General features: G+C 43.0%; 1 protein-coding gene across 2 annotated transcripts; it reads right to left on the bottom strand.

Moving 5' to 3' along the window:
- Positions 1 to 279: 279 nt before the first annotated feature.
- Positions 280 to 26,063, bottom strand: LOC143284670 (GTP-binding protein 1-like). Of its 2 annotated transcripts, none has more exons than XM_076591588.1 (11): positions 25,965 to 26,063; positions 23,660 to 24,270; positions 13,767 to 13,875; positions 12,569 to 12,749; positions 12,054 to 12,300; positions 11,129 to 11,224; positions 10,036 to 10,274; positions 8,858 to 9,002; positions 7,720 to 7,902; positions 7,046 to 7,181; positions 280 to 6,467 (listed from the first exon to the last, which is right to left on the bottom strand). In XM_076591588.1, exons 2-11 carry the CDS (start codon positions 23,768 to 23,770, stop codon positions 5,938 to 5,940), a joined length of 1,977 nt encoding a protein of 658 aa, XP_076447703.1. In that variant the 5' UTR covers positions 23,771 to 24,270; positions 25,965 to 26,063; the 3' UTR covers positions 280 to 5,937. The 2 variants fall into 2 exon arrangements, with proteins under 2 accessions (XP_076447703.1, XP_076447712.1); XM_076591597.1 differs by lacking the exon at positions 25,965 to 26,063 and adding an exon at positions 25,736 to 25,898.
- Between the last annotated feature and the right edge of the window lie 133 nt (positions 26,064 to 26,196).

The following is a 26,196-nucleotide window of genomic DNA, read 5'->3' as shown; positions in this document are numbered from 1 at the left end:
TCAAGTGTGTGCGTGCGCAAGTGTGTGTGTGTATGGGTATGTGTGTGTGTTAATATATATATATATAGAGAGAGAGAGAGAGAGAGAAAGAGAGAGAGAGATACATGTATGTGTACTTGTACACATCACTTAATAGGTTTTCTAGTTGTCCTGTCAAATTCATGATACACTTTGTATTGTGATATTTTAAAGTAAATGCTGTTCAAACCAGAAGGATAAAATTCAAGGGCTGGAAGTGTCTCAAAGTCTTTATCAACAAGCTCAGAAGACACACAACTACAAACAACACCCAACAACTCAAATCAGGATAAAGCAATGTCTCATATATTTGTTCTTTTCATCTATAGATACTGAAACCCTGTGATTATGAAATTTTTGTTGTTGTTTGTCTTATGTGAAAAAAAAAGAATATAACGATGAAAAGTAACAACCAAAACCCACACACACAAAAAATCACACACAAAAGAAAAATATAAATTCTTCATGGTTCCCACTGATGTCACTGTACAAAAATCGAAACTCTTTCCAATCCTTATCTGGAAGAGATTAAAAAATTTCCAGGCATAAATAACACAATATGAAACTGGCTCAAAATTTTGACTGCAACATCGCTGATGAAACAGACTGCCTGATATCCCAGAGTCAATGTTAAATTTTCACTACTTTTTGTTATAAGCGATAGTTAAATTTAAAAAAAAAAAGAATTTTTTTTTGACTGCAAGCTCTTTGTTGAGTGGTACTGGTCAAGGGCTGTATTAAAATTCCAAGACTTTTCTTTTCCAGAACCAGAAGGGCAAAGCATTTTTACTAAGGCTTAAAGCCCTGAAATGGTTCTCTCATTTTCCCCAGCCTTTTCCAGACTCCCTTAACTCTGAGGGAACCCTCAAACATTAACATACTCCCACACCATCAGCATCTACCCCATAGGATCACCACACTACAAGCAGTCATTAAATGCTTTGTAAAACAAATGGTAACACTAATAACCTCTCCATTTTCTTTCGTTTCTCAACAGAATGCATGATTTGAAGTATACGCCTGACTAGACATGTAAAGTTAATTCTACTGATTTTCTCTCTTCTTTCCCAACATTTCAAATCGTTTTCAACACACACACACACACATGCACACACACAGATACACACCCACACTAGAAAACTGGTAATAACTGAAACAAAACTATGTATGGATGGAATTAAAAAGAAAGAAAATCACCTTTCTGATATAAAAAAGGACTATGTTTTCAGGATTCGTTTTCAATGTGGTGTCAAAGCGTGTGGACTGATCCATATCTGATACACCAAATCTGCTTTGGAGAAAAATGGAGTAGATGCCTGACCTTTGAACAAACTCAAAGCACTGGTCAGGCCTTGAGACCGGAAAGAAAAGATCCAAAACCCTAACTGCAAACTGATTGACTGACACCCACAGCAGAACTGAACTGAACCCTAACTACAAACTGACTGACTGCTGCCCAGACCTATCACATAAATCTAGAGTAGGTTTGAGTAAAAATCCCAGTCTGTATCTGGGACTTGAACCTGTGGACATTAGCTTCCCAGTCAGATGCATTAAAACTAGGCAATCACTCCTGTGTATCCCTATGCTCCAAATGGGGTGCACAGAGAAACATGTGTGAGACTGATCAATACAAGAATGGTTGCGAAAGAAAACAAAATTACTCTGGGAGGAAAAAAAGAAGAAGAGAAAAGTTTATTGCAATTTGTCATAACTCCCATTTATAAAATCCACCCCCCCCCCCCAAAAAAAAAAAGAAGAAGAAAAAAAAAGAAAAAAAAAGAAAAAAAAAAAAAGAGAAAAAGAAGAAAAGTTGACAGCAAATTATCATGATTAACTCCTAATCAAAATTTATTAAAGCATGTAATGACCATGGGTATTGGGGAATAGAAGGGCAGAGGACGGAAGAAGAGACAGAGCAGACTTCTCCCCTTGTATCAAAAAGTATGATTTGACCAAGTAACTGCAAGAAATGTTATCAACTACTAAACTGGTGAAGCAGCGTTCTGGTGAAAAGACAGCAGAAAAGGAAATGTTGGGACACCAGTTTAAATCCATGGATCAGGCTTTTTCTCACCCCATCATTCAGCCTTGATTAATAATAGTCTTGAGGTGCCAGTCTTTCAGATGAGAATATAAACTGAGATGCCATGAGCAGATAGCGCTTTGTGTACATAAAAGGACCCAGAGCAAAAATTGTCCATGACAAAAGTTTTCAGAATGATTCACTCTTAAAAAAACAAACACAACATAACAAAACATCTACACATAAAATACATACGAAAACACTCACTTATAGACATACATCCACAACACACACATACATTGGAGTTCTGAACACTATGAATTCACTAGCAGGACTTTAATCTTTGTTTTCTAAACATTCACAAATGTGAAAAATGACTGAAATGGGACATTATTCACATGGTGTACTGTTCCCATTGATTTTTAAAGTTTTACTAAATTTCGCTGATTTCTTTTGGAGTTAAGTCACCTCACAAATATCATTTTACTGAAATTTTTCTCATTAGTTGTCCCCATGTGTTTCTGAATATATATGTGAGTTAATATTTTTTGCAGGCAGAGATCCACTGCATAATTTTCCTAAGTACCACAGAGACCAGTTTTGATGGACAAAAAGAAAGCTGCATTTCTGGTAAGACTTCAGTTTCTAGTAGAAAACTTTCAAAGAAAATGAGTAGGAACTTACTGCTATGAAAACATAATGCCGCCACATTGTTTCTTTTGATGGTGATGCCACTGTCTAGCTGAACTCAAGTGTGTATAATTCTACAAGTGTGACTGGAAATTAAAACCTTACAAAAAACAACAAACAAACAAACAAAAAACCAAACAAAAAAAACAACAAAAAAACCCAAGCAAAAAATCAGTAAAGGAAGAGAGATAACAACTGCACATGATATCAAAATATTCTTTATTATTTCAAACATGGGGAGGAAAAAACCCAGGGAGGAACATGAAAAGGCAGACAGAAAAATAAGGAAAAACATACACAGGATCTTCAGATAGAAGCAGGGATTCTGAAGCAGAGACGATTTAACAACTTGACTGCTGAACCTCAATCGAACGAGTCAGTGTGGCATGAATTTGGAGCACAAGGACTACTTCTTGTAAGAGGTGTAATGGATTTTGCTGAAGAAAAATACAGCCATCGCGAGAGAAAAAACTCTAAGTAAGGAATGGTGGTTAACATTCTGACCTGTAATCTCAGTCGTATCTCATTCAGGCAAGGATGAAATATGGAAGATATGAACCAGAAACTTCCCTTTCGTGTAATAACACAGGTTTTTTTTAGGTTTTTTTTTTAAACAACACCTCCACATGATACAAAGAAATAACCAACTCTCCATTTCCCCCCCCCTTTCTTTGATTCTAGAATTCATTTTTTATTATAAAAATATCAAACTAACAACACTGAAGAAAAACACACCCTGCTGCCCTAGCAACGACTTGATTCAAAATTCCTACACCCCCATTCTATCAGCAGTGTTCAAACTGAAGAGGAGCAGCAAACAGCACACCTATGTTCTGAAGACAGGCATTCAAAGATGGATTTTTTATCTTAAACATAATGATACATATTCGGAAAAACACTGGAGCAAACATTTAAAACTGTGATATAAACAATGCAGTTTCAGAGGGCAAGCAGTGCACAACTGCTTGAATGATGAAACCTTTGTTTCAGAGTTATGCTCATGTGTGAAAGCTGTGTGAGAAAACACTGATTTGTATCCACACAAGATTTTGTGACAGATAAATAAGCTTACTATTTATCATTATTATCCTGATCTGTAAACAGGAATCATTTACCGCTGAAGCAAAAAACCAATAACTGGCAAACATTACACAGTGATGTTTCACTTTCAGAGTCTGAAACTTTTTTCAAATGAATCAAAGTTGGTAGTAACAGTGTTGATGGATTCACCACCAGATTTGTTAAAAATATCTGTCCATTAAGAATTTATAATAAATAAATATCTATTTATAATGTTAAGAACAGGTAAAGCCTATATATAGCAGATACACCACCAGTGTAACGATGCAGTCTCTTCCTCTGACTCTGGCAGATCCACACAGCAAGCTGCATCCTTACTGTAAACATCAAACAGTGATGATGAAGAAAAAAAATAAACCAACTTAAAGGTAGGATCCATAGACTTTTATGGCCACTGGCACAGTGGATTCATGTACACTGTGTCCAGGACTTGGCATAAGAGGGCAGAGCCCAAACTTCTCCTTCTGCTGTTTTAGCCTTCCCCATTCCCCAGGAACCCATTCATATCTGGATGGAGTGAGGAAAAACAGAGTAAAAAGCCTTTCCCATGGAAACAACACCATGCTGAAATGGGGCCTTGAACCCTGATCATTGCTGAACACTGAATCACAAGTCTGAAGCCTGACTGCAATTGCGCCTCTTTGGTTTCCAAGTGGGGAAATGATGACAGGAAAATGAAGTTAAAACCATGGTATATCTGTCAAAAATGCTGCCTCCTCTGCTGCCCAGGTGATGTCCGTTTCAAATACAGAGGAGTAAACAGCCAAGCTGCTTTTCTTTCCACCTGAGAATGGCAAATGTATTACTGTTCCAGGATAAAGATAGTAACTTTTTGAATGGCAAATATATCACTGTTCCAGTATAGAGATGATCCCCCTCCCCCACCCCATCAGCTAAGAAGCCATGTAAAAAAAAAGAATCCATTAATAAATCATGATTTAAAATCTCAATAAAATGTAGCACAACGGAATTATTCCAAGAATAATCTCATCTAAAAATGAATGAACACTCAGGGAAACAAAGGCGCAAAAAAAAAAAAAAGCAAAAAAAAAAAAAGCACTTAACGATATGTACTCCAGCAAGAGAATTTTCCGCATAAGTTTTTCAAAGAAATGAAACCTACTGGAAATAATTCTATTCATTACTGAAGCTTTGATTCAAAATTATCTCACTCTCTCGCTTTCACATACACACAGCATGTATGCACACATGGCTGCTTGCTATTGCCCCATGTTTTGATAAAGATAAAATAATATAAAGAAAAGAAACCGAAGAATTACAGATCTATGAATACATAATCCACAGATAAACTCCAAACTTTACAGGTATATAATACCACAACCCCAATGAAAATGACGAACCAAACAATTGATTAGCAGCATGTATTCTTGAAAGCCTTCTGGCTGTTCACAGCATTCAGTTAGCAATTGACAAGTCTCAAAGTGAATGCGATGACACAAATGTGCCCGCTGTATGTTCAAGGCTTTGACAAACAACACAATCTGAATGCCTACATAGGGGCTTGTGATGTTATCATCAACATTTAACGGCATCACTTAAAAAGGTGACTGACAGAGTGGTATAACTTACAAGGACGAAGAGATGTAACGACAGTTTCAGTTTCAAGGAAAAGTAAAAGTGTGCGGACTGATCCACATACACTACAACACATCTGCTTTGAAACAAAAAAAGAGTGAGACAGGTGTGTGAATGAAAGGAGGGTTGAAAGAAAACAGGGTGTGGGTAACTATGCACACTTTGTACAATGAACAGCTTTAAAGTCTGGTGGGGGAAAATGACAAAGCTCAAAGGCAGAACAATGTAAAATGGCCTTTACAGCAGGTGGCCAAGACACTGTTGTCATGCAGGTCCTAGTTTGGATGAAATAATTAAAATAACACACACAAAAATCCACAGAGCTGCAAACTGATGATGATGAAAGGCATATATAGCAATTGGAATTGATATCATTCACACTTTTTTCCCCACGTTTTTTTTTTTTTTTTTTCGATCAGAGGCTTTGTTGTTGGTAATGGTGCATGACTGTAAGAACATAAACAGATGTGTTCAGTACGATGTGTACACTGTTTCACAAAGCCCTATCCTTCACTCTTACGTCAGATTTATGATTTCAGTACTTTTGGTGGTGGTGTTGCTGTTGATGCTGTTGCTGCTGTTGTTGCTGCTGCTGATGCTGCTGCTGCTGCTACCAAGGGCGCTGCTAAACTGGCACCTTGAGACAAGCTGGGGTCAGGGGTGAGAGGGGGCGGTGCCATTCCATCCATCATGGGTGACCCAGCGAACGCGCTCTGCTTGTTGTAGTCGCCACCAGTGCGCCTGGATCGGCGGTTTCTCTTGCTGGGTTTCTGGGGCTCGTTCTGCGGGTTGACGTGGTGCTTGCTCTCCTGCTGCGCCTTCTTGGCAGCCCGCTGCTGCCGCATGTTCTGAGCGACAGCGCTGACATGGGGGAACAGGTTGCTGATGGTGCCCACTGCCTTGGTGCGCCCCTCACGGAACACCAGCCGCATGTTGGTCTTCAGGTACTCTGGGTTCTTGATGAAGCGGAAACGCACCAGCGCTTTGTCGCCTGTGCGCAAGTGTTGCTGCGTCATCTGGATGATGGTGGCCGTCTGTCGAACGCTGCCCACGTGCACTGCAACAACACCACAGAACAACACTGGTCACCACTCTGAAAGCATCATGAATGAATGAATAAATGAACTTGTTTTAAACAGGGTGTTATGAAATTTCTGCACTTTTTCATTGGGATAATATCTAACACACAAACTTCTTTTAACAAAGATTCAATTCATTCATTTATATAGGATGTTATCATTTTCTGCAGCATGTGAAAAAACATGGTCTAGTCACTGGCAGGCCTCCAAACTGGATTAAACAAAGTGAAATGTCCCATAATTTCTTCCTTTTACAGCCACTGGGGCAGTGAATTCAGGTCCACAATGTCAAAGGAAGATGGGCCCCAATCCTCTCCTTCAACCACTGTAACCTTCCCTTCCCTAATGAATGTCAGCTGGCCATTCACATTTAGGAAAGGGGAGTAAAAAGAGTAAAGTGCCTCCACCAAGGACATGGTGTTCACACTGACCCATGGCCTGTGTGCGTGTGCATGTGTGTGTGCGTGCGTGCATGCGTGCGTGTGTGTGTCTGTGTGTGTCTGTGTGTGCGTGTGAGTGTGTGAGCGTGTGTGCTTGCGTGCATGCATGAACTGACCCATGGCCTGGTATCGCACACTGATGGTGGTGGGGTGGTGCAGAACCAGGATTTCTCCCTCAAACTCCCAGCAAGCCTTGGGCTCCAGGCGTGGTGACACCATCACCATGCCCTTTCGTATTGAGGACCTTTTGATCTGAAATGCACACGCACACACAGAGCACACTTTTCATCATGTGTCACAAATCCTTCCTTGCAAAGAAACTAACTGAAAATTGTAAGCATGCGTTTCACTCATTAAATATTCTCAGTGTGCTTGTGTGTGTCGTGCATGCAAGACCGTCTGCTTACTGTAAAACCCCATACATACAAAGATTTATATGACATTTTCAAGGTTGTTCAAGAGAAGGCTGCTGTGTATCAAAATGAATGTTATTAAACTCTCAAAACATTCCAAGCACAAATGCAACATAACTACTTCATACACCATTACCATTATGAATACAGAGCTCACAGATACAAATGCCCCACCCCCCATCCTTCTTTTTTTGAAATTTCCCTTATGATAAATGATAAGATTCAAAAAGACACAAGTTTATTGCTGATAAATTCCCGTAGAAATTTGTCTTTTGGCTTGAGTACAGGTAACATTGAACATATACTCTGCAATCACTTTTAGAACATGAACATTCATTAGAGTATGTATCACAGTAACTTCACAATGTAGGTCTGACCTTTTTGAGAGCGAATGATGCTGTCTGACCCCCTCGGACCTCTCTGACAGGCATGCGTTTGCGGTGTATGGATTTGATGACGATGGGTTGGAACTGGCCCAGCGCGTCAGGCCCCAGCAGGAGTGTGTCGTTCAGCTTGATGTAGCCCTGTAGTAACGTGCCCGACACCACTGTGCCCACACCCTGCAACAACGCAAAGGGTAAAAGTCCCTTAGCCTTTTATCACGATCGGGGCAGTGAATTCATATTCATAGTGTCTAGGGCTCAGCAAACAGTCATACACGTAAAATAATACATGTCTGTATGAGTGATTATGTGTGCATGCCTGAAATCTGATTGAATGACACAGGAGCGCCCAGGGGCAGGCGTCAATCAGCTCTACCCGGGTAGGCAGCCTGTTGTGCAAATGACTCCGTATTTGTAAAGTGCTTAGAGCTTGGTCTCCTGACTCCAACCAAGGATAGGTGCTATATAAGTATCCATATCAATCAATCATTAAAAACCATAGGAAGGGGGATGGTGGATGGGCGGGGGGGAGGTCAGGGGGATGGGAGAGGGGTGGGGCAAATGCTCTCCTTCCGCCATTTTAATCTTTTCGAATCAAAGTCAGGTACTCAATCACACCTAGGTGGAGTGAGGAAAGGTGTTGACTGGTTCATGGGGACTGTAGTTGGAGGGATGTGGTAGCGGTTTCCTTTCAGAGAGGGGGTGGATGCTCACTGAGTCTGGCTCTGTGACAACATCATTATTGTTATCAGTGGGGGGCTTAGTAGGTAGTGTTAAATAAGATCAGGCACTACTGAACACCACCAAAGTGACTAATCAGCAGTGCAGGGTCTCCTCTTGTGTGTGACCTTTTGGCAATGTAACATTAATGGTTCCCTGTGGATTGCCAACGCTGGGACTGTGACAAACGAACCCTGCTGTGGCTGTGTATGAAGGACTCGGAATGAGTGGCGTGGGAGTACCACTCATAACAAGGTGTTTTCTTGCATGAGTGCTCTTAGCGTATTCAATGAGATGCCAGTGGTGCACCATACACGCCACTTTTTGTGAAGTCTATAAATGAACTGTCCACAAAAAGAAACCAGCATCGGAGGAAAAAGCAAAGAAAACCAGCAAAACAAGGAACACTTACAGGTACTGAGAAAGTGTCGTCGATCTGGAATTCTGGGGGCTTGGAGAGGTCGCACTTGACACGTGTGGACAGGAGATTGAGAAACATTTTCAGCAGCTCCAGGTTCTCCCCAGTCACGTTTGACACCTGGAAAACGGGGCACATTCTGCAACAATACACAGTCAGTCAGCGCTGGCAGCAAAACACAGGTACGTTCTATTCACAGGGTTCCCACACATATGACCCAACACCATTCCAGACCTTTTCCAGACCAGACTGAAAATTTTTTCCTATCAAATTCAAAGCCTAACTGAATCAGAAATTTGTCTCTTATACCGCTGATCTAAGAGGTCTGTGAATATCCTATCAGTTTTCATCACTTTCTGCTTTATTGATTATCTGTTTTCTCAAATGCATAAAACTCTTTGCTCAATAGTACTGGTCAAAGTTGTTCTTTTTTCTCCATTTTTTCCAAGAATTTTCTTGAGTTCTATGACTGTTCAAACCCAAAATTCAAAATCACAGCCAACACTAGAATGATCAACAACTATTATCAGTCACAAATACTTTGCGAACTGAAAAATGCAAGAACAATGCTGAAAGACTGCAGTCACATTTAACACACCAGTTTGATATACTTCAATTTTAAGCATCAAATTGATTCAAAACGAAAAATGAAAAAGCATACCATTATTCTCTGAAACCCAAGCAGGCATGAAACACAATGACAGACAGCTAAACAAAGACAGGCAGACAGAGATAAAAGACAATTGAAAACAACAATTAAAAAACTAAGCAGGGTTTTTTCTTGTGACTACATCAATTTCGAACAGTTACCTTTTTCAACTATATAAATTTCCAGCATTGTTATTTATTCAACAACATCGGTTTCCAGCTTCATTACCTTTTCAGCTACATCAATTTTCAGGATTGTTCTTTGTCAACAATATCAATTTCCAGCAATGTTACCATTCCAACTATATCAATTTCCAATATCGTTACCTTTTCAACAACATCAGTTTCAGTATCATTACCTTTTCAACTATATCAATTTCAAGCATTGTTACCTTTTCAACAATATCAATTTCCAACATCGTTACCATTTCATCAACATCGATTTCCAGTGAGGTTATCTTTCCAACAACATCAATTTCCAGCATCGTTACCTTTTCATCAACATCAATTTCCAACAATGTTACCTTTCTGAGGTGAAGTTGGTGGCTGAACAGACGACGTCGTCCTTGTTCTGGACAATAACGGGGATCTTCCGACAGCCGGGGGACTTGAGGATGCGGGTCAGCAGCTTGAGGGTTTCCTGCAGCACGTTAGGGGGACACATGTCCACCTTGGTCACCACCACAAACACAGGCACGTTCAGTGCCAACGCCAAACCGAGGTGCTCCTTCGTCATGCCAATCACACCAGCGTTGGCACCTATCTGAAAAAACAACAAAATGAAAAGCATGTGGAAGTGTGGCTTAGCGGTAAAGTGTCTGACCAGGAAGCGAGTGTCAATAGGTTCAAGTTCCATGATTTTTATTCCACCCCCTTCTACTAGCCTTGAGTGGTAGTCTGGGTGCCAGTGATGATAAATGTAAATCCTGTGCATAACATACACTCACCACACTAAAAGAGTACATGGCAACAAAATGGCTGTCCCTGCAAAAACAGTAGAAAAATCATTTCACTGTAAGACAAATGCACTTGCAGACAGACAAAACAGAAAAGATAAAGATGATACTGGACTGCAGTGATGCACTATCCTCTGGAAGAGTAGTCTGAATTTCTCACAGAGAAATCTGTTGTTTCCCAATATGTTGTTTAAAAAACACAATAAAATTTATTATAAAAAAATCTAATAATAAATAAAAACAACACTTTCAACTCTGTTATGAGTTTCTTTGGATGACTGGTTGCTTTTTTCATGTCTGTTTTCTAGTGGCTAGGTTGTTGAAACTGAATGCAACTAAAGGCTTGACTGTTACAGAAGCAGATGCTGTTTTGTCATACAAAAATAGCAATCATTGATGCCTGTTTCTTAAGTAATCCATGACAAAAATGCAGCAGATGAGGATATTGTTATTTCACATGACAATTATAAATAAGGAGGTTTGACTTTTTGATGTGTTCATTGCCTTTTGAACATAGCAGTGGCAGATGCTTTTATCACACACACACACACATACACATACACACACATGGACAGACAGATAGACAGACAGACACACACACTCTTCGACAAGCACCCCTGATCAGAGAGACAACTGTTTTCAAACAGTTCCCACAACTCACCATCAGCATGGCAAAATCTGGTGCATGTCCTGTCATTCCAAACACTGTCGTCTTCAGATACCGCTCGTGACCAGCTAAATCAATGAAGGTTATCACCTGAAAAACAAACCAAAATTTTGTGTCATTATATTATATCACGTTTTCAAAATTTAAAACCCCATTCTAAGACGCATTAACAGGAACATAATAGTAGTAAATGCATTCACTGCCAGGAAGACATAAATTTTTATGTTGAAAAGATTCAAAGGAAATAATGATTTAGTATTAAAAAAAACCCACAATAAAGCTGATAAGTGACCACATGCATGATAAATCAGATGAACGAGAATTGTTTGTTGCTGTACACCTCATTCTGTCTAATGAATAACAATAATTACATGCCCAGTTCTTCATTTGCATTCCAGCGTTTTGCTGTGACTGTTTTTTATCCAGTGTAGTTATGCTGTTAGAGGCTTCCAACAAACATGACCAAACAAAATTCCATACTTTTTGAGTTTTTTCCGACCTTTCCACACCAGACTGAACATTTTTCATATCAAACAAAGCCAAATGATAAAAAAAAAACCCCACATAAAAACAAGTGTCCGCTTCATCACTGATGAAAGAGATCAGCTGATATCCTGGTACTAAATGTTCAGTTTTCAACGCTTCTTTTTTTCTGTTTGTATTTTTTGTAATGCAGTAACTTCTTGATGAAAATTCAAAGACTCTTCAAGACCCAGAAGACCTACACGTATTTTTCCAGGACTTTTCCAGAAGTGGGAATGATTCTCTAATTTTTCCAAAACTTTTCTAGGCTTCCATGACAGTGTAAAAACCATGAGACAATATCTGAAAGCTGCCATTTCTAAACAACAGAACCTGCAACGAAAAGCAGCATTCACAAAATGACAAAACGATGGGCACCAGCTAGACAACTTGGTACCTTTGCTGCATCTTCACAGATCTTGATCCAGTCCAGGTGGCCGTGGTCAGGCTTGTTGACCACGTTCCCAGAGGCGTCAAAGCCGAGGATGTCGTTGCCCACACTGCTGGTTCTGCCCGACTCCATCTCATGCTTGTGACGGAACAGCTTCTGACGCGCAAACCCTCGGCCATTGTCAAGCTCTCCATGGGTAAGCACGCCTAGTAAAGTGCTCTTGCCTGCATCCACATTGCCCACCACTGCCACTCTGGGGGAAGGAAAGGAACGAGGGTTGAAGACAAACAGATACACTGCCACTCTGGGGGATGGAAGGTAATGAGGGATGAAGACAAACAGACACACTGCATAGCACTGCCACTCTCAGATGGAATGGAACGAGGGTTGAAGACATACAAGACTTACAACCAACCCCTTGTACCATCCATTCTCTGTGGGGTGGGTGTGGGGGGTGGGTGGGAGGGGGAAGCAAAAAACCAAAACAAAAACAAAAAAAAGCGCACATATTCTCAAGTTACCTGACTTCCATGAAATCCTCAACGTCCAGCTTCTGTCTGAGCAGGAACTCGGCCACTGTTCCTTCCTCGGCCGCCCTCTCCCTGAGCTGCACACACTCCAGACCCAGGCAGTCGGTGATGCTGTGCAGTGTGGCCACTGCTGCACTGTAGTCCTCCTCCTTCAAGCCAGGCTGCTCCCCCTCTGCACACACACAAACACACACCACAGGCACACACTGTCCTGGTCAATGAGGGCACTACACAAGGGCAGGGGGTGGTGGTCGGATAGAAATTATAGCTGCCAACCCTTCCGAATCTTAATTTGCCAACCCTTCTGAATCTTAATTTGACAGTATTCATGCCAGGCTGTTCCCTCTCTGCACACACACACACACACACACACCACAGACACACTGTCCTGGTCAATGAGGGCACTACATATGGGCTGGCGGGGTATAGAAAATGTACCTGCCAACCTTACTGAATCTTATTTTGTAATCTTGCTGGGGGTGAAAGGTTCAGGAGGGGGGCGGGGGGGGGGGGGGGGGGGGGGGGGGCCCTAAGATGTTATTTTGAGTGTTATTTGGTTACAACTTATATATATATATATATATATTGTATGCCAAATTTTTGGTTTACCGTTTTGCTTCTAATCTGTATGTATCACAGACTTTGCCAAACTTAATTTATCTACTAAGATATTAGATAATAAACTTGCTTTGATTCTGATAAGTGGAGTTCAATCAGCTGATGGGCAAAAAGCTCTATCGGTCAAGTTGTTATAGCAAGGGGTCAAGGGCTGAAGCATTTTAGATTCTACATGTCTTTACACACAATGCGAGTCTGTGTGATTACCCTGTGTTTCAGTTGTATGTGTGTTTTTTATGTATGTGTGTGTTTAACAAATTCAGTGACATGTCTGTTTTTTGTTTTGCCTTTATTTGATTAAAATATATATGGTACAATGACCCAGTTCACTAAATCCATGAGTTTCCAGCCAACCTTTACATGCAATTCAGATCAACTTATCTTGATTTTCTTTAATAGACAATTCTTTTTGTTCATCTGTTCTACAACTGTACAACTACAAGTATCAGTACTAGCAGTGTTCATCTATAGACTAATACAAAACAGGCAAAAGACACACACACACACACACACACACACACACACACACACACACACAGAGAGAGAGAGAGAGAGAGAGAGAGAGATGTACCTCCTGTGCCAATTTCATAAATGGTTTCCCCCTGAGCATCTTCCACTCTCTGCCTGATGGTTTCCTTCAGCAGGTCATACTGTTCACTGTTGGGGCTCACCAAGGCCAGCTGCACAAGGATAGGATGCACTTAAGTTTGGATAAACACAGGATGCACACATACACACACATGCAGGATGCACACATAAAGGATACACACACACAGATCGCATTGTTCACTGCTGGAGCTGACCAAGGCAAGCTGGCAGCTGCACATGAACAGGATGCACATATAATGCACACACACACACACACACATACATTTCTGCATACACATGTATACATACACACTTACAGGTCGTATTGTTCACAATTGGGGATGACCAAGGCTAACTACGCATAATGTGCGCGCACACACACACACACACAATTTATATAGTTTGTACTGTTCACTGTTAGGGCTCACCAAGACTTGCTGAACACACACACACACACACACGCAGAGGTCATACCGTTTGCTACTGGGGCTGAGCAAGATAAGCTGCAAATTCATGTGCAAGCTGCACACTGGACATAATCTGGCTTCACTGACAGAACAAATAGGGTATGCATTATGCGCCTTAGTCAAAATATATATTTTATCACATGTTGCATGTACTGAAATTGCAGTGTATACATATGTTTGCACACACATAAGCATGTATTTGGTCTGTCACACAGACACATACATGCACACACACACACGCACACACACACATGTATATACACACACCCAACAGCAGCAGCAGTAGCACCAAGTGTCGCGTGCGACAGTGTAGCGTTGGAAAAAAAAAAAAAGAAAGAAGGAATTTGGGTCAACTTGACCCCTCGAATACGTCATGATTTTCGCTGTTTGCTTTGTTTTTTCTTGTTCCCTTCTTTCTTTCTTTATTTCTATGCGTGCGTGCACATGTGCGTGTACGCGCGAATGAGCGTGTGCTCCTTCCCTCCCTCTAGTCCGCTCAGGTTGATGTTTTCCTTTTCTCGTGCATGCATATCTGCCGGTTGTTTAGCTCAACTACAAGTTTGATAAGGACAATTCATACGGAATCTACCTCGACGGGTCAGATCAACTGGGGAAGAACAGTGTGTTTTGCGGGCTTCGCGCCGACGGCCAAGAGTTTCACTTCGACTTGGCTCTAAACACGAACCTGTTGTCCGACGATTTTGTTGTGGGGTACTGGGGCGGAAATGGAAGCATGCAACGCAGCAAGGAATTGTGGGACCGGAAGAAGGGAGGGACCAACGGTCGTCAACGCCGCACTAGTCACTGTTCCTGCTCCATTCGTTTTGGAGTGAGGGGTTGTTTTTTACCGATTCAGTTCGGGTTTGGGGCCTCCAGTGCCACTACATTTCCTGGGTCCATGTCCGACCAGGAGGTCTGGAATTACGTCCTAGTTCCAGGGATTTAATCTCCCGTATTATTTTTTTTTCACGAGCTCTTGAGGTGAGTCAGGTTAGAATGGTGAAGAATGCTAGTTTTGTTTTTATTTTTCTATAGACAGGGAGCGACCGTTGACATATATTTCAGGTTTTTGGTGTTGTTGTTATTATTGCATTTTGAGATACATACTTTAATTTCAGTGCAGTGTGCCCCTGCTAATCCTTGTGGATTCCGATTTATGGATATCTGTGTGCACACATTCTGTTATTGTTTTGTTTTTGTTTTTTTGTGTGTGTTTTTTTTACGGTTGTATTAAGGCGTTCAGCTGTACATGTGAGTGTGTGCGAAACCCCTCTGTGTGTCTGCTTTAGCACATGTACTGTTTTTTGTTGTTGTTTTTTTATTTTTGCTTGACTCTTCACTCGAGTCTTTTTACAGCTCTGAAGAGTGGTCCGCCATTGTCCTGGACATCCACATCCTTCCCTGCACCCGTGATACCCTGAGACTGTCACAGGGGTGTCCCCGACGTATACAACTGCCACTTTACACCCCACCTGTCTACAGAAAGACTAGAACTCCCAGTGGTCGCCTGCATCGTGCGTTGTTTGTGACAAGGACCTGTGTGTTCGGAACTAATGCGAGTTGTACATGGACGGTAGAGGATGCGTGTGTATGTGTGAGAGCAGTGCATAAGAGGGGTGAGTGTACGTGTTCGAGCGAATGTGATTTACTCATTTATTTTTCCCTCATTCCCACTTATGATGTGGCGTTTTGAATTAGCGGGTTAGTAAGTTTGGGGAGTGGAGGGGGTATTAAGGGAAATAGTTAGGCCCCACTGCTGTTTTGGTTGTCAGTATATCCATGTGAGTGAGTGAATAAAGTGTGGTATTATGTACAAATTCTTGGTGTTGGCTGCATTTAATTGAGCGTGCGAGGATCCGGAGACCCATTTTTTCTTAAATTTTCTGTTATTAGATTGCGCGGGGCCTGTCGGGTTGTAGGTGGGTCCTCAACCTCGACCGGTCACGTGACAATTTTTGGGGGCTCGTCCGGGATCTTCCGCTTCCCGATCGCCGCTCGCAGCTTTCACTAAGTAGTTTGTATTATCCAGGTTATTTATTTATTTTGTAACTGGCAATGTTTTGTTTTTATTATATGTGGGAAGCTAGAGTGGGAAGTTAACAGTAAATATATATATATATATATTTTTTTTTTTCACTCACTGGGGTTTAGGGTGTCTATTCCACGGGGGGTACCCTGTATCTACACTGACTGCTCCTCATAAACAGTTTTTGAAGAACACAAGGGGTGATAGCTATTCGTAGTGGTAACTCAGCATTTCCGTGTTTAACTTCTTCATAATCCCCTGGTTTTGTTTGTGCATAGTGTCAGGGTCCGTTACGATGGCTTCCAAGTATGTCATGGGAAAAGATCCATCCCAAGGACCGGTTACAAGGTCAGCCACGGCCTCAGGCAAGAAAGAAGTGGTCGTTGTCGGGGAGGATTCTCCCTTTCTGAAAACTCTGGGCCCTGGCTCAGGAATTTCTCGGCAGTCCCCTAATTGGATCAAGGAGATGATGGAGGCACAGTATAACACCCCTCCAGTCACTTCCACAGTGGTTTGGACAAATGTCACCACTCCTGGGGGAGCTTTTACAGGCCCAAGGTTCCCCAGTCCTTCACAGGTACGTTCTCAGATAACTACCTCAGGCACTGGGTACGTCACTGGCACTCCTGGGGTTATGACCTCACGGGTTTCAGAGTCTAACACGCATGATAATACCTCCATGGTGGGGGGCGACGTTACATCCCTCATTCTGTATTTGGAGAGAAAGGAGGAGATGCGTCGACAAGATGAGGAGAGGAAAGAAGAGATACGTCGACAGGAGGAGGAGAGGAAGGAGGAGATGCGTCGACAGGAGGAGATGGAGCTCCGGCAGTTAGAGCGAGAGAGATTTGAGCTTTTGGCTCAAAGCCTTGCTCAGCGGCCTAGCCGAGAGGAGTCCCCGGCAGCGAGACTGCCCACTTTCGCCCCTCCAAGGCTGACTCTTCCTGAGTTACGCCCAGGCGACGATGTCGATGATTTTTTAGATCATTTCGAAGCAGTCGCTGACTCCTATAACATGGCAGAAGAGACTCGATCACTTTACTTGATTAGTTCCTTGACAGGAAAGGCCCGGGAGGCATTTAACAACTTACCTCCGGAGAGTTCTTATACTGATCTGAAAGCGGCGCTTCGCCGTCAGTTCAGGATATCTCCTGAAGCTTACCGTAAAAAGTTTAGGGAGATACGCAAAGCCGGAAGTGAGTCCTTCATCCAGTTTGGGATTCGTCTTAAGCGCACGCTCGAGCACTGGGAAACCATGTCCAGAATGGCACTGAGGGACTTGATTCTTATTGAGCAGCTTCTCAGCACTGTGACAGACGACCTGGCTGTGTGTATCAGGGATGAAGGCCTTAGAACGTTCCAGGAAGTCATAGAGAGGGCCGAACGCTTTGCGGAAGCCAGAAGGGGAATCAGGGTCTTCAAGACCAGTGCAGGTTCTCTAGGTGGGGGACTCAAGTCTTCGCCCATGCCGAAGCGTGGGAACCTAAGCTATTCTCAGCATCCGTTGGCTGAACAATCACCGTATTCAGTTGTTCCGCCTCGTGGCAGCATGGCGTCTGCCCCTAAGTCGGCCACTGCACCGGGTAAGGGGGGCAATCAGTGTTTTTATTGTGGCGATGGGGGACATTACAAACGCGACTGTCCAAAGTTAAAGAGAGACCGGAGGCAACAAGCGGCAGTCGGCCACACACACGAGAGTTGCGCTTTAGCAACTGTACCTGTGTTCAGCGCTGAACAACAAGGTGACCAAGGAGGAATGGGGCCTACCTGTTCTGTGTTTCTCAGCCTCGTAGAGGATCGGATAGTCGATTCTATTCGAGACTCTGGCGCTACATGCACTTTCGTTGACGAGAGTGTGGTACCTCCTGATGCCGAGAAAGGAGGAACGTGTCAGGTGACTGGAGTTGAAAAGTCCTTCAACGCTGTCCGTCCTTATGTTAAGGTACAGGTTGCTACACCGTACTTTAAAGGAGCTGTGTGGGCTGTGGCACTCCGGAATCCTGCATATACACTGCTCATTGGTAACAATGTGCTTTTCGCAGACGGTACACGACAGGGGGTGTCGACACAGCTACCCAGGGAGGTGCTGGCAGCAGTAACCACACGAGCGATGGCAAGGGATCAGGCGCCCGTCTTACAGCCTACTCAGGGACCGGTGACAGACACAGTAGCTCTCCACACAGATAGGGAGACCGTCCGTCGTCTTCAGGCCAGAGACCACACCCTGCAGCAACTGAGACAAGCGACAACTCCCAATATCAACACAGAACGGGAGGGTAAGGCATCTTACACAATGCACGATGGTCTCTTGTTCCGTGTGTTCCACAAGAACGGGGAGCACCTCAAGCAACTGGTGGTACCTCTGGGCCTCAGGCGCACTGTTCTCTCCCTAGGGCATGACATACCCATGGCGGGGCATTTGGGAGTTCGGCGGACACAAGAGCGAGTGTGGCAACACTTCTACTGGCCTGGCATGTGCAAGGATGTCCGCCAGTACTGTCGGTCGTGTGACGTCTGTCAGCGTACTTCTCCGCGTGGTAAGAACCAGCGTGTGCCGTTAGGTACTGTCCCTCTTGTGTCAGAACCCTTCCAGAAAGTGGGAGTGGACATCGTAGGTCCAATCACTCCAGCCTCTGCGCGGGGCAATCGTTACATTCTGGTGGTCGTTGATTACGCCACACGTTACCCAGAAGCCGTTGCGTTGAAGGGAATCGATTCTGTCACAGTTGCAGACGCACTGTGGCAAATGTGGACCCGAGTGGGAGTACCCTCGGAGGTACTCACAGACAGAGGTACCCAGTTCACAAGTGACGTGATGGCTCAGGTAAACCGGTTGTTGGGGATCCATGGCAGAACTACGACTCCGTACCATGCACAGGCAAACGGTCTTGTCGAGCGTTTCAACGCCACCCTGAAGAAAATGATCCAACGCCTCTGTATTGAGAAGCCCAAGGATTGGGATCTGTTCATTCCAGCCATCCTGTTTGCGTTCAGGGAAGTGCCACAGGAGTCCCTGCGGTTTTCTCCCTTTGAGCTTCTGTATGGCCGCACGGTCAGGGGGCCCATGGCTCTTTTGCGCCAGCTGTGGACCAAGGAAGCGTCATCGCCTCCAGAAACCCTCACGGAGGTAGAGTACGTGGTGGATCTGCGCAATCGGCTGGAAGAGACCTGCAGGCTGGCACGAGAGAACCTGCAGCAAGCAGCCACCAAGTACAAGCGACAGTATGATAAAAAAGCCCGTGAGCGATGGTTCGAGGTAGGAGACGAAGTCTTGCTGCTCTTACCAGAGAAAAAGAACAAGCTCCAAATTGCTTGGCAGGGCCCCTACAGGGTGATAGAGCGGGTGGGCGACTGGGATTACCGTATTGCGGTCAAAGGAACCCCACGACTCTATCATGCCAATCTACTGAAGCGGTACACCCGGAGAGAGGAGTGTTCCGCAGCTGTAGCCCCAGTGGTCATAGAAGAAACAGAAGATGACCACACAGGCTCTTTCAGCTCACAGGGGATTCCACTTCTACCCCTGCAAGCAGAAGAGACATGGAAAGATGTCTCTGTCCACACAAACCTCACTTCTTCACAGAAGCAGGAAATCATGGGTATCTGTCAGAGTGCTAGTGGCGTTCTCACCGACCTTCCCCTCAGGTGCACCGTGGGGGAGTGTGAGCTGGTTCTGGAGGACATTACACCAGTACGAGTCCGCCAGTACCCACTGCCCCACTCACAGTATGACGTAATCAGAGAGGAGGTCCAATCCATGCTGAAGATGGGAGTGATCGAGCCTGCCACGTCACCTTACTCTGCACCCATCGTACTAGTCAAAAAGAAAGACGGGAAGGTTCGCTTCTGTGTGGACTTTCGCCGTCTCAACCGGGTACTACGCTTTGATGCAGAACCGTTGCCCAATGTCAACCAGATTTTTGCAAAGCTGAGCCATGCCAAATACTTTTCTAAACTCGACTTAGCTAAAGGGTATTGGCAGATACCCATGAAAGAGAGTGACCGACCCAAGACCGCATTCACGACGCCACAGGGTCAGTTTCAGTGGCTGGTGATGCCGTTCGGGCTGAAAACGGCCGGTGCGATTTTTAGTCGCATCATGCGAAGAGTTCTGGGACCACTGCAGTTAGATGATGCCCATAACTTTATGGATGATCTGCTGCTGGCCACCGGTACTTGGGATCGTCACACCGAAGTTCTGCAGCAGATACTCTGCCGCCTACAGGAGGTACAGCTGTCGGCGAGACCTACTAAGTGCCAGCTTGGCTGTCCGGAAATCAGCTTTCTTGGACACCACCTCCAGGGTGGTCAGCTGCACCCAGAACAGGACAAGGTAGCAAAAATCCGGGAAGCACACCCTCCTGCCACAAAGAAGGAGCTGCGTGCCTTCCTTGGACTGGCTGGCTATTACAGGCGTTTCGTGTCTAAGTTCTCAGAAACAGCCCTACCTCTGACCAACAAGACCAAAGGCAGTGAGCCCAACAAAGTTCTGTGGTCGGATGAGTGCCAGAAAGCCTTTGACAAGTTAAAAGAAGCACTCATCAACCCCCCAGTGCTGGTCCTTCCCGACCCTAGCAAAACATTTGTGCTACGGACGGACGCCTCAGGGTTGGGCCTTGGGGCCGTGCTTCTTCAGGATCACGGTGAAGGACTACAACCCATAGCTTTCGCCAGCAAGAAGCTCAGTGGAGCTGAACAGCGGTACCACACCATAGAGCAGGAGGCACTGGCAGTGGTTTGGGGTATACGGAAGTTCTATCCCTACCTGTACGGAAGGCATTTTGTGCTTGAGAGTGACCATCATCCTCTCAAGTATCTGCACCGTATCCGTCCCGTCAGTCGACGTCTCATGGGATGGGCTGTGGAGCTCCAGTCTCACAGCTTCACCTTCAGACACATCAAGGGTGTCGACAACTTGGGGGCAGACTACCTGAGTAGGACTGGGCAGTAACTGGAGGTTTGACTCATGCTGAGTCACTACACCGGGGTTGACCGGTGTGTTAGCCTTGTCCCACTGTTTCTCCATGCGATGCAGATTTAGCCCTAGCGGATGGTTGGAACGCTTGATCCGTTGGTCTGTTGAGCGGGGACAGTGCACAGCGTTTACCATTTCTTGTGTTTTGTTTCACATAATTATTTTACAATTCAAGTAATTCACGAAGCATGTCAACCGTGCATGGCTGTAAGTGTGAATCTCAGATTTGAGATCGACACTTTTAAGGAGGGGGGAAACTGTCGCGTGCGACAGTGTAGCGTTGGAAAAAAAAAAAAAGAAAGAAGGAATTTGGGTCAACTTGACCCCTCGAATACGTCATGATTTTCGCTGTTTGCTTTGTTTTTTCTTGTTCCCTTCTTTCTTTCTTTATTTCTATGCGTGCGTGCACATGTGCGTGTACGCGCGAATGAGCGTGTGCTCCTTCCCTCCCTCTAGTCCGCTCAGGTTGATGTTTTCCTTTTCTCGTGCATGCATATCTGCCGGTTGTTTAGCTCAACTACAAGTTTGATAAGGACAATTCATACGGAATCTACCTCGACGGGTCAGATCAACTGGGGAAGAACAGTGTGTTTTGCGGGCTTCGCGCCGACGGCCAAGAGTTTCACTTCGACTTGGCTCTAAACACGAACCTGTTGTCCGACGATTTTGTTGTGGGGTACTGGGGCGGAAATGGAAGCATGCAACGCAGCAAGGAATTGTGGGACCGGAAGAAGGGAGGGACCAACGGTCGTCAACGCCGCACTAGTCACTGTTCCTGCTCCATTCGTTTTGGAGTGAGGGGTTGTTTTTTACCGATTCAGTTCGGGTTTGGGGCCTCCAGTGCCACTACATTTCCTGGGTCCATGTCCGACCAGGAGGTCTGGAATTACGTCCTAGTTCCAGGGATTTAATCTCCCGTATTATTTTTTTTTCACGAGCTCTTGAGGTGAGTCAGGTTAGAATGGTGAAGAATGCTAGTTTTGTTTTTATTTTTCTATAGACAGGGAGCGACCGTTGACATATATTTCAGGTTTTTGGTGTTGTTGTTATTATTGCATTTTGAGATACATACTTTAATTTCAGTGCAGTGTGCCCCTGCTAATCCTTGTGGATTCCGATTTATGGATATCTGTGTGCACACATTCTGTTATTGTTTTGTTTTTGTTTTTTTGTGTGTGTTTTTTTTACGGTTGTATTAAGGCGTTCAGCTGTACATGTGAGTGTGTGCGAAACCCCTCTGTGTGTCTGCTTTAGCACATGTACTGTTTTTTGTTGTTGTTTTTTTATTTTTGCTTGACTCTTCACTCGAGTCTTTTTACAGCTCTGAAGAGTGGTCCGCCATTGTCCTGGACATCCACATCCTTCCCTGCACCCGTGATACCCTGAGACTGTCACAGGGGTGTCCCCGACGTATACAACTGCCACTTTACACCCCACCTGTCTACAGAAAGACTAGAACTCCCAGTGGTCGCCTGCATCGTGCGTTGTTTGTGACAAGGACCTGTGTGTTCGGAACTAATGCGAGTTGTACATGGACGGTAGAGGATGCGTGTGTATGTGTGAGAGCAGTGCATAAGAGGGGTGAGTGTACGTGTTCGAGCGAATGTGATTTACTCATTTATTTTTCCCTCATTCCCACTTATGATGTGGCGTTTTGAATTAGCGGGTTAGTAAGTTTGGGGAGTGGAGGGGGTATTAAGGGAAATAGTTAGGCCCCACTGCTGTTTTGGTTGTCAGTATATCCATGTGAGTGAGTGAATAAAGTGTGGTATTATGTACAAATTCTTGGTGTTGGCTGCATTTAATTGAGCGTGCGAGGATCCGGAGACCCATTTTTTCTTAAATTTTCTTTTATTAGATTGCGCGGGGCCTGTCGGGTTGTAGGTGGGTCCTCAACCTCGACCGGTCACGTGACACCAAGTAAAAAACAAGGATGACAATTATCTTCCCAATCACATCCATTAAAACTGAAAATGTACTCACAAATGCCTACAACACATTGAAAACTCTGGAATCCTTAAGAAATTCAATAAAAATAAAAAAAATAAAAAGAAAAAAAAGAAGGAAAAAAAAGAGGAAACAACACAATATAAATATATCTACCCCCACCCCACCCCCCCCGCCCCCACACCTGTCATTGTATACTCACTCTAACACTAACATAATAGCAAAATATTCACCACTTAATAAAGAAAGAAGAAAAAAAAGATGATTGTAGTTTGGTAAATGAAAATAATTTTGAAAATAAACAAATACAGAAATATAAAAACAAATAGAAGACAAAAATCCAAACAAGCAAATTAACAAATACCTGAATAAAATAAATAAAACAGACAAAAACAAAACCAAACCAAACCAATCACCCTCAAAACAAAACAAAGAAAAAACAACAACAACACAGCACATACCTTGCCAAAGGAATGCATCATCTCCTCATCCTCATCATCAGGTCCAAACAGACCGCCGCCATTCTCCAGTTCTGGTGACTGGAGCTCGCTCACCTCCATCATGGCCGCCATTGTGCTGCTGCTCTTCCTAATTTGCTTTTGTCGCTGTGTCAACTATGTCTAACAGCTGTCTTCACTGTATGATATTTTCTCTTTGACGCTTGTCACTCAATTCCTTCTTGCTTTAGATATATATATATTTTTTTATATATGATATATATATATATATAAACAGTAAAATATTTTTTTTATAAATCAATCAAATGGTTTCAAATGAATAAGAAAACGTTGGTAGAAAATGCGATGTCACATGTGTGAGAAAATTATGGAATCTGCATGGTAAAATCAGTTTCAGATTTGAAATGTCAGTTTTCCAGCCCGTTTTCTTTACTGATGCTTGTTTATTCACTTCATTGTAATTTGACTCAATCAAATGATTTTAATTTTTATAGTAAAAAAATTGTTTTGCAATTTTTATTTGCCATGGGATATGGAATTTCGAGTACAGACAAGCTGTTATATTCGTAATGATAAGTGGTCAATCATCCTGACTTCTGTCTCCGGACAGGTATCTGTTTAAAAAAGAAAACATGATGACCTTTTATGTAGTAACATTTATTAATACTATTAATAATATGAAAATGATGATAAATTAGATGATTATAATGGAGTATGCAATGAAACTGTAACTTACATAGTCTTAGTAATTTACTAAAAAAGATATTTTGGAAAATATATGCTGTGCAGTATTAAAATATTCTATAACAACTGGAAATATAGAAAGCTGTCTTTGGCTTTGGTGGACATTTGTTCAGACTTCAGTGATGTTTGCTGTGTAGTATATTACTGACTCATTGAGATGTGTTTGCAGATGCCCGTGAAAGAACCAATACCCACACCCCCAAATTTGTCTTTGAGGCAGATTTTTAAGCAGGGAAACAATTTTCTCTTAGTCTTACTAGGCTAGTCACAGCAGAAGGTTGAAATTACTCAACCATGGATCACAGGCAACTCAAATCTGAATGAGTGTGTTTATATGCATGTGTGTTTGTGTGTGTGTGTGTGTGTGTGTGTGTGTGTGTGTATACTGCATATATACATATTTTAAGATTTTGTATCAGACCTATTGTCAAGTCTATAAAAATATGTCGGGAGCAAAATTTCAAAATGTCAGTTAGTTAATAATCATAAAGTGACTAAGCCTTAAAAAGTTTAAACTGTTTAACTGCATAATTCCTCAAAATTCATCTATAGTTACATGTATGAACAGCAAAATTTTATTGTAATCTATAACTATAAGCAGTCAAGTTCAGTCAGTGTGGGTGCTGAAATTAAAATCCTACAGAAAGGACAAACTGAAAATGTATGCCAATAATAGGCTTACACACACACACACACACAGAGAAAGAAAAACAACAACATATGAAACACACACACACACACGCGTGCGCGCGCGCGCGCACACACACACACACACATTGCAAATTTGCAAACACAAGAGCTTGAAAAAGAAAGCCCTGTTTCTGATCCATCACACACACACACACACACACACATATAACACCTTTAAACTCAATGTAAAACTTGCAAAAGAAATATCTGTTTCTGAATCATCTACAGCATAATTTTCAAATTCAATTATGATCACAGACACAGACACACACACACTAACTGTCACACATAGAAGTAACACACACACACACACACACACACAAACAAAACAAAAAAAACACAAAAAAAACAAACACACACACACACACACAAACACACCAGACAGATAATTGTCGTGTGTGTTAGCACATAAATTTGCAGAAGCGAAGTCCTCCATGAAACATTTATTATTCACATAAGTAATCACTCTGCACAGAATGTGTAATATGACACTGGATTAAACTCAATATTAATCTCTGGAAAAAACAGTACACGTGTCAGAGATCGGACAATCTGGTGAACAAAAACATACGCAAACACACGTATGGTTTTTAAAGTCCGAAGTTGATTGCCGTTTTACAAGTATTGAAAACATGACATACTTACAACTTGCTGCCTTTATGGCATCACATAGTTTTCACTTTTCAAGAATTATTCATGGTCACGTTATTCCAACTTGCGAGTCCTTGGTGATCAATTTCCTCTTATGATTTGCATAACCACTTTCCTTAGCAGACCAAACAGAATGATGGAGTTGCCACATGACATAAACCGGTTGCCCAAACTGAACCAGAATTTAGCAATGCACTCTTTTATATATCTGCACTTCTATTACCTGATGCAACCCCGAGAAACAGGTCTGGAAGAGTGAAGGCCGAACAGCAACACTAGTTTAGATTGTTGTTATTCGTTGCACCACCACGGTATCAGAGACAAAACGGAAGTTGAATTCTGATTTAGGACAGAAGCAAAAAATGTAAAAGTTATGTAACAATTTTTTTTATAAGGCTATGAAGTTACGTAATCATAAACATGTCATACGATTGTTGTACATATAGTGTATGAAT

The sequence above is a fragment of the Babylonia areolata genome, chromosome 1 (assembly GCF_041734735.1).
Source record: "Babylonia areolata isolate BAREFJ2019XMU chromosome 1, ASM4173473v1, whole genome shotgun sequence".
NCBI classification, from domain to species: Eukaryota; Metazoa; Mollusca; class Gastropoda; order Neogastropoda; family Buccinidae; genus Babylonia; species Babylonia areolata.
Note: the sequence above shows the minus strand (reverse complement) of the source record. Positions and strands in the feature narration are given on the sequence as shown.

Bases quoted from the DNA above. Each gene is read 5' to 3' on its own strand.
- LOC143284670 (XM_076591588.1), bottom strand. From the start codon at position 23,770: ATGGCGGCCATGATGGAGGTGAGCGAGCTCCAGTCACCAGAACTGGAG. The intron at 12,301-12,568 runs GTAACTTGAGAA...TCCTTCCCCCAG, and splicing joins GAGGATTTCATGGAAGTCAG to AGTGGCAGTGGTGGGCAATG. The intron at 10,275-11,128 runs GTGAGTTGTGGG...TTGTTTTTTCAG, and splicing joins CAGATTTTGCCATGCTGATG to ATAGGTGCCAACGCTGGTGT.